The sequence below is a fragment of the Quercus robur genome, chromosome 2 (assembly GCF_932294415.1).
Source record: "Quercus robur chromosome 2, dhQueRobu3.1, whole genome shotgun sequence".
Classification (NCBI taxonomy): domain Eukaryota; kingdom Viridiplantae; phylum Streptophyta; class Magnoliopsida; order Fagales; family Fagaceae; genus Quercus; species Quercus robur.
Genome location: NC_065535.1, coordinates 50,919,988 through 50,928,082, shown reverse-complemented (window position 1 = coordinate 50,928,082; position 8,095 = coordinate 50,919,988). Strand labels below are relative to the sequence as shown.

Sequence of the window (8,095 nt, the reverse complement as noted above, 5' to 3'; positions counted from 1 at the left end):
ACGGAATAGCCAAAGGGGGAGATTGTAAAGTTGTGATTTACAACTATTTTGTGTTGGCATTAATTCCGTGCCAAATTTGATTGTAATTTCTTCAATCGTTTTTCCCTATATGTTTCAAATTGTAAGGGATGAGTATGAGAGAGTGTGAAGACTCAAGTTTCAAAGGATGAACAAGTGGATTTTGCGAGTGTCTTGTGAGAAGTTTACCCACGAAAAATCCACGTGTAGAGCACATGAATGGAAGATGAAGAGTCATGGCAGACTGGAGATTTTTGTGAGTGTCTCACGGGAGAGGCCAACTTGCGAAACTTTCTGTTTGACAAAAAGTGAAGTTTTGCTTTACCAAGTCTTTACGCACGCTATATATACCCTCATTACCCACCTATTGTAAAGAGTGTTTTTCAGAGAAAAAACCCTAGAAAATAGACTTGAGAGTTAGAGATTATTATACCTACAATCATTTACACATTTCCTTGTGGTTTTCCTCAACTCCTACCTCTCCATCTCTACATCCTTGAGAGGTTGCTAGCCTAAACACTTACCACACCCATTTTGAGTGTAAAGTGAGAATTTGGTGCTATTGGGAAGCATTGGAAGGAGCCATTCATTGGCGGATGCAATCGGGATAAATTGCAGGATTCGAAAAGTTAGAAAAGACAAGGCTCCGAGAAGTTAGTTGCTAGTAGGAGCTTGAAGGGCTCAAGTACATAGGGTAGACTAGGCTTGGAGGTTCTTTTGTTATTCATGTACTCCAACTTTATTCTCTAGTAGATTGATTTAGACTTGGAGAATTCCGGAGAGGTTTTTCACTGAGTTCTTTGGTTTCCTCTTCAATAACACGTCTCGGTGTTATCTTATTTTTGCATCTCTCTTCCCTACTCTTAAGCTTTCCTTTTATTATTGATAATGGATAAATATGGCTTAGGGTAGTGATAACAATCGTGCGCTTCTTTACTCTTGTTCCACACTTAGTATAAGTTAGAGTAAAAGTTATCTAGCCGTAATTTTAATTTGGGGGTCTAAACAAGCTCTTGCGTATTTACACAAATCCGATCTTTCAAAAACAATCATATAAATTCATTTAATATAAATAATTAATGCACAACTAATATATATATATATATATATTACATGTCATTGAAAGGAATTAGGAAATCTATATAATGAAAATTTATTTTAGTGAATTCACAAATATTTAATTTTTTATGGCTTCTTTATCAATTGGTGTCAAAGTAACTAAACATGAGGACCAATCTCAGATTCTAAATCTATTATTATTATTATTATTATTCCAAATAAATATTGTTTCTTATATATAGAATTTATGAAAATAATCATATAAATTCATTTAATATAAATAATTAATACACAACTAAAATATATGCATTAACTCTATTGGCTATGTCAATGAACTAGTACTTTGATATAAATGCAAACTTTGTTGAAGTGAAAGCCTAAATAAAAAAAATTTCAAAGAACACATGGTAGAACTTAATGCTATCTCACATGAGGCTCCGCTTTTATATATAAAAAATATTAATATATATATATATATATATTTTTTTTTGAGAAACAAACACACACACAAGGAAGAGGGAAAATGGTGGCATACACACAACTCAATTGAGTACCTGCAAAAAGCAAAAGATGGCTTGGGTGGCATTGGCCTAGGCACTTTGACGCTTAAGTTAGTGGCGACCTCAAGTGGCATAATGGATAAAATTGCTCTAGGTTTGCAGCTTGCTAATTCATTTATGTACAATGTTTCAGCAGACCAAGCCGAAGTGCATCAGCAATTTATTCCTGACCTCCAAAATTGAAGTACGGATCAAAATGGTTTTACCTGCATATTTTGGTCATCTAAGGTAATTGACTACAAAAAGTCAAATGTTCAGGCTTATTGTTTGATCATGACGATAGTAATGGTATGTCCATTGACACATGTTTATGTAGGCACAATTATCTCCGAGTGGTTACCTTGAATTTCTCTGGTGGCTCTGCGTATGGAGGCATTAATAGAGATAAGATGCACATCAGGAAAGGTAATTCCTGTTACAGTTTACTGAAAAGTTCCTTGAAGAAGTCATATAGTTTACGTTCATCAAAAGACAAAACAAACAAAAATATATATACTTGTTATGTTTAATTTGCACACATTCTAAGCTCTGAAGTTGAGAATCTGATGTTTACTACTGTATAAAGCAGCTTTTACGAGCAGCCTAGATAATGTAGACCTTCATTTCAAGAAGGTAAGCTTATATATATATATATATATATATATGCTTTTTTAGTTCTTTTACATGGACTACTTTCTAATGTGTTTTAACTATTAGAGTAGGCAGGATATTGGCATGCGAAAGGTACTTGGACAAGCGGTTCAGTTTCAGTTGACTTTCATAAAATCCAGGTCTGCAAATATTTGTCTTGGAAGCTCCATCAGATTCTTGTGCTACACCTACTGGAATATATGCAGTTTAAGCAAACTGTTACAATTGATGAGTCATGTGTATGGAAGTCACAATCTTTTGTGATCTAGCTAATGTAAACGTGAAATTTTGTAGCTAAATGGTGCAGACTTATATAATAAATTTGATGCCCAGCAAAAAAAAAAAAAAAAGTTAAGGAAACGAAGAACAATAAGAGGGAGACATTCGTTGTTTGACTGTTAGATATATGGAAGAAATATCTGATCAGGCAATCTGCACATGGTTGATAACATTATGTGATTATTTGGTATTCATTTTCTTGAACTTCCGGATTAAGTTTCCAGCTTATGGTTTAAAAGCAGCTGTCATATTCGTGATCTAGTATTGCACACACTTCAAACTTCTCATTGTTTGTGATTAGGGGTGTGACTTAAAGAGTGAATGATAGTGGTTACAGAGTAGTTTTCTGCGTCCCCACTGTTTAAATGTCTAGAGATGTTTCTGGGAAATGCTTCGTCATTGCTGAGCTTGGAAATGACACTTGTAGATAATAGAAGTTGTTGAACATAACCTCCTTTGATTTTCATGATATTAACAGTTGAGTGAGCCTCTGTAGTTCAATTTAAGTTTTTTTTTTTTTTTTTTTTTTTTTTTTTTTTTTTTTTTAGCCTTGTTTTTAATATATTCTGTACTTGTTTAAGGATAGTTTCTATGTATTGAATGGAACTCGTCAGCTTGTTGATCATGAAAGTTATTGACAAAGGTATGAGAGAGTTTGAGTGAGCATTAGCCAATCTCGTCCGCATAGTGTTCTTTTTTTTCCTTCGCTTTGTCAAAGATGTAGGTGCCGCCCATTGCCCAATGAAAACGAATGTAAACCCACTCTCGTAAGGACTGTTGACCATAGGGGGATTGAGATCCTTAAAAGAGCTTTAAGCTCTAAAGCTTCTTTAACAATCAAATAAAAGAACGAACTTTTGGGTACTAAAAGCTAAAAACAGTTTTAAGGCTAAAGCTGAAATTTGAAGGAAGTGATGCATTAGATTTTGGTTTTACATTACTGTTTATGTTTGTTTTATAAATTTAGAACTTTAAGGTACTTCATTGTAATTTGCTTTGTGAATATTAAAAACAATAAAGAACTTTTCTATTAAAGCTCTTGCAAAATCTGTACTACTAAAAGCTTTACAATTAAGTTCTCGTTTGGCATTTTTATAGAAAGTAGAGTTTCTAAGGATAGAACTTTAAACAATGGAGGTGAACAGCTCAATCTTAACAAATATGATTTTTAAGACAAACAGTGATCATGAATTCTTAGCCATCCGATGCACAGTTTTTTTTTTTTTTTTTTTGTCAACATCATAACTATGAGTTTGAAGATATATTTTAATCCAAATCAAGATGGGTGCATTCTTTTATGAAGATATAATTTGTCATGAATTTAAAGATGCATATGGTATCATTGTATTTGATATTATTTTATTAAATAAAGAATGAAAACGGATTTTCATTTGATATTGTATACATTTTTAGATTAATAAATAAATCTTTTCAAATAAAAAATATTGCAATACAAATAACAAATATTCCCAAATTAACCAATAAATTGGAATTAAAATAGTTTTTTTTTTGAAAAAATAAACAAATTGTTAAACACACACACTTACACTTAATTACACTCTTTTACCAAGTTCAAACAGAATACTAGTAAAAATAGTTAAGAAAACTAAAATACTAGTTTTGTACAATTGATATAAAACTATATTTCTTATGCAAAAAACTTCAACAATTAATTCAAATAATTGGTCTCTTATCATTTATCTTCAATAATAATAATAATAATAATAACAATTTGGTTTTACATGATATTCCTATTCTATCCTTTATGTTACTCATTTATTACTTTTTCATTTTCTTCTTTCATGTACCAAATAAGTAGAAGTGTATGATCACCGCTTCTCTTTTCTTTTCCTCTCTATGCATTCATACGCAAGGAAAGATTTTTTCCCCCTTTCCTTTCCCTTTCCCTTTCATTTCTCTTACTCTTTTCCTTTTCCTTAAGTGCATTCAAACACTAAAATAAATAACATTTTTGAAGTTGTAAAAAGGACATGTCAATTAAGGAGGCGACAAAGAGTATGATTTTGGATATGATAAAATAACTTAAAAGAATGTGGTCAACTTTGATTAGTTTGTTGAGAATCTATAGCGGACTACAAAGTTTTTGGCCTAAGGCTTGGTTGTTATTATTTTTGCATTTTGTTTAATTTATTTGAAGCATCAATTAACTTTTCCACAAGTTCTCCAAATAAGAAAAATAAATTTGTGGACCCAAACTCATTCATACATGCTGATTTTCTGCAAAATTGGCCTCTCAAATCATTAAATTGAAGTTATACAAGCAAAAGAGCAGCTAATGGCTGAATTTGCAACCAGAAAACTTCCAGCAAAGTGTTCCTAACTGATATGATAACTGTCAAAATTATAGCCATGTAATGTAAGGCCATGCTTATATACAAAGAAAACTCTGATTATAGGTTGTGAGGTCGTTTTCCATATATCAGTCATTACTGCACTCTTGTCCTCGTAGACTAATAGGTATAGTGTGTTTCAATTCTTATAGAAGTCTCTGAACATAAAACAATCCAATTGAAATTTTGTAAGCTTGAATCTGCTTGCTTTGCTAGCACAACCTCTAGGGAGATTGTTTTTGAGTTGTTTTCAGACTTCAAACAAACAAACAAGAATCAGAAAGCAAACATGGGTAAGAAATTAGATGCTTTCCTTGGAAAAATTAGCTTCAAGAAGTCAAAGTTCAGCAACCTGGTTAATCTTGCTGTCTCAAGAATTGCTGCACTTGAGAAGCAGCACCATGTCCGCTGTGGCCAAGCCCGCTCTGATGTCATTAAGCTCCTCAACCTTGGTCACCAAGAACGTGCTCTCCTTCGTGTAATTTCCATCATTGATTTTATTTTTTGCAGCTCTCTTTCTCTCTTCTGTATTCTTTCTAAATTTTTTGTTGGATTTTTAACAGGTTGAGGTTGTCATCAAGGAGCAAAACATGTTGGATGCATATGCTATGATAGAAAACTACTTCCATCTCTTGGTGGAGAGGGTTGTACTAATTCAAAACAATAAGTTAGTTTCATATCTTGCATTCTCTTCAAGTTAAATTTCATTAGTTCCATACCAATTATATTGCTAAAGAACAACTTTTTCTTTTGTTATCATATTCTTAGTCCATGTTGTTTAGACTTTATGGATGTACCCCAAAAGCACTATTTTCTTCTTACTTTGGTAACATCAGTCACTCATTTATGTGCATATTGTTTAGAGAATGTCCTAATGAGCTCAAGGAGGCAATATCAAGCTTGGTCTACGCAGCCTCAAGATGTGGAGAATTGCCAGAACTGCAAAAGATCAGAAGCATGTTCACATCAAGATTTGGGAAGGAATTCACCACACGTGCTGTTGAATTATGCACTAACTGTGGAGTAAATCCTAAGGTAGAGTTGAATACTTGAACTTTTCCAGGTCACAAATTTATTTATCTTTTAACATCTAAGCCCAAAATAATGCTGCTTTTGGTCTTTCTAGATTGTAAAAAAACTTTCAACCCGAAGGCTAAGCTTGGACAGCAAACTCAAAATGCTGAAAGAAATTGCTCCCACAAATGAAATCGCTATGCATCTTAAGAGAGAATCATCTTTGGTAACTGAAGTAAGCAAGTAATATTATTAATAGTACTTATTCTTTTGAAAAAAAAAAATCTGATCTCTAATTTGGGACCGTCCATATGTGATATAGGAAGAGAAACCGGATGTGAACCAGAAGCAGAAGCAACCTGAGCCTAACAAATCAGCTAATCTAAATAATCCTCAACTACAAGCAGTCATTGATGATTTGCCTGATGAGCTAAAACAGGATTCAAACTTCTCTAAAACTATGGAAGCAAGGAAGAAATACAGAGATTTTGGTGCTGCAGCAGCAGCTGAAGCAGCTTTCATATTGGCAAGTCAAGCAGCAGCAGCTGCAAGAGCTGCTGTGGAACTATCACAACCTCAGTATAAAGCTCCTGGTGATGGATCTTCAAAATCTGACCCTCAAAGTTATAGAAATGCCGCTTTGGAGGGCAAGAAGCACATAAACAATGAATTCAATTATGAAAAAATGCAGGATATTGAAAACTTGGGCTCTAAATTAGCTGCTGAAAAAATGGCAGATAACAATTATGGTAGTCATGTCAAAGAAACTGGAGAGAGAAGCAGGAAAGCTGAAGTAGATAAGGAATTCTCTGCATCAAGTTTGAGCCCAATTGGTGACAACATGAGTGGGAGGAAGAAGACTACACAAATACTGAGCCGAAATGAGATGTTGGGGAAAGAGAGAGGTTTTGTGAAGTTTAGTGATAGGAATACAAAGAATCAGGACACACATGACAGAAAGTCTAATGAGCAGAAATTTCAAACGTATCACAAAGCATCTACTATAGAAGGAGAATCTAGTTTAGAAAGCACAAATCACAAAGATTTCGCAAAGCAATTTGATTTAAGACTTTCAAACATAGGCAGGAGGCCACTTTCATCACGGAGTAGGCAACGAAGGCACTCTGCAACATATTGATGAAGTAAAATTATCTTGTCTGAGAGGTTTTAAACTATTTAGACATTGCATAGATTATGCATGGTGTGTTTGTCTTTACTTGTTTCTCTATATAATTTATGATTATGTAAATTCAGCATGATATTTTATTCCAAAAGTAGTATAGTACAAGTGAATCTTATGAGAATGCAAGCGTTGATAGTAGTCACGTTTGGTCATCACTATGAGCATATATGTATTCCTTGTTCTGGAGAAATATGGAGAAAAATTGAAAAACATAGACCACAACATTTTCGTCCTAACTTGGGAGTTGGGACCTCTTCCTACTTGTTGTACACAAAGTTAAACTCCACCCATGTCTATTCTTAGTATTATATATTTTGTTCACAATCGGTCCCAAGCAAAAAAAAGGAGGTTTGTGATAGGTAACCATCGTAAAATTAAGTTATTATGAATGGATACATTGCAAATACATGTTGGGGAGTCCCCTAAAAATTAAATAGTGGAAAAATAATACTTGTGACTGTTCCTAATTAGTTTGTTAAGGAATGATAATCAAATTCAAAATTTGAGATTAAGGCCTAGTTGTAGTTGAGTCGTTAAATAATATCAATCAATATATATATAAAAGCAGAGACCTCATGTAGGAAAGTATGAGGTTTTGCTAAGCGGCGCATTCTATGTGAAAAGAATTGAAATATTCTCAAGATAAGAACAAATTAAATATAGACTTTTTTTTTTTCTTTTATTTGGTTCAAGGTTTCAAGACTTTTCTAATTAAAAAATAAATATTCTTTGTATTCTTTTGTTTAATGTTTCAAGACTTTTCTTCCCTCACACATACCACAAACCTCTTTGTATTTTAATTCACCATTTTCACCTCTTGTACTTCTATCTCTTTATATATAACTAGTTGTTAACTCGTGCGATACACTAGACAATTTAAAGCAAGTTGTTGACAATTGTTTTTGTTGAAAGTACATAAGTGACCTACTGAAAGAAATAAGTTTTTGTTGACATTTTTCCTTCAGAATAATTTTCATAAACTTAGAAGAGTAGGTGTTTAT

At 33.0% G+C, this 8,095-nt stretch overlaps 1 protein-coding gene across 1 annotated transcript; it reads left to right on the top strand.

Annotated features, from left to right (window-relative positions):
• Nucleotides 1–5,115: 5,115 nt before the first annotated feature.
• LOC126706659 (uncharacterized) lies at nucleotides 5,116–7,217 on the top strand. Its single transcript, XM_050406196.1, has 5 exons — nucleotides 5,116–5,375; nucleotides 5,461–5,564; nucleotides 5,761–5,932; nucleotides 6,024–6,146; nucleotides 6,234–7,217. Exons 1-5 carry the CDS (start codon nucleotides 5,187–5,189, stop codon nucleotides 7,047–7,049), a joined length of 1,404 nt encoding a protein of 467 aa, XP_050262153.1. The 5' UTR covers nucleotides 5,116–5,186; the 3' UTR covers nucleotides 7,050–7,217.
• The last annotated feature ends 878 nt before the right edge of the window (nucleotides 7,218–8,095 follow it).

What these genes read in the sequence shown, in the direction of transcription:
- LOC126706659 (XM_050406196.1), top strand. Translation starts at nt 5,187, where the DNA reads ATGGGTAAGAAATTAGATGCTTTCCTTGGAAAAATTAGCTTCAAGAAG. An exon ending in AAGAACGTGCTCTCCTTCGT is followed by an intron (nt 5,376 to 5,460) that starts GTAATTTCCATC and finishes GATTTTTAACAG; the next exon opens with GTTGAGGTTGTCATCAAGGA. An exon ending in GTACTAATTCAAAACAATAA is followed by an intron (nt 5,565 to 5,760) that starts GTTAGTTTCATA and finishes CATATTGTTTAG; the next exon opens with AGAATGTCCTAATGAGCTCA.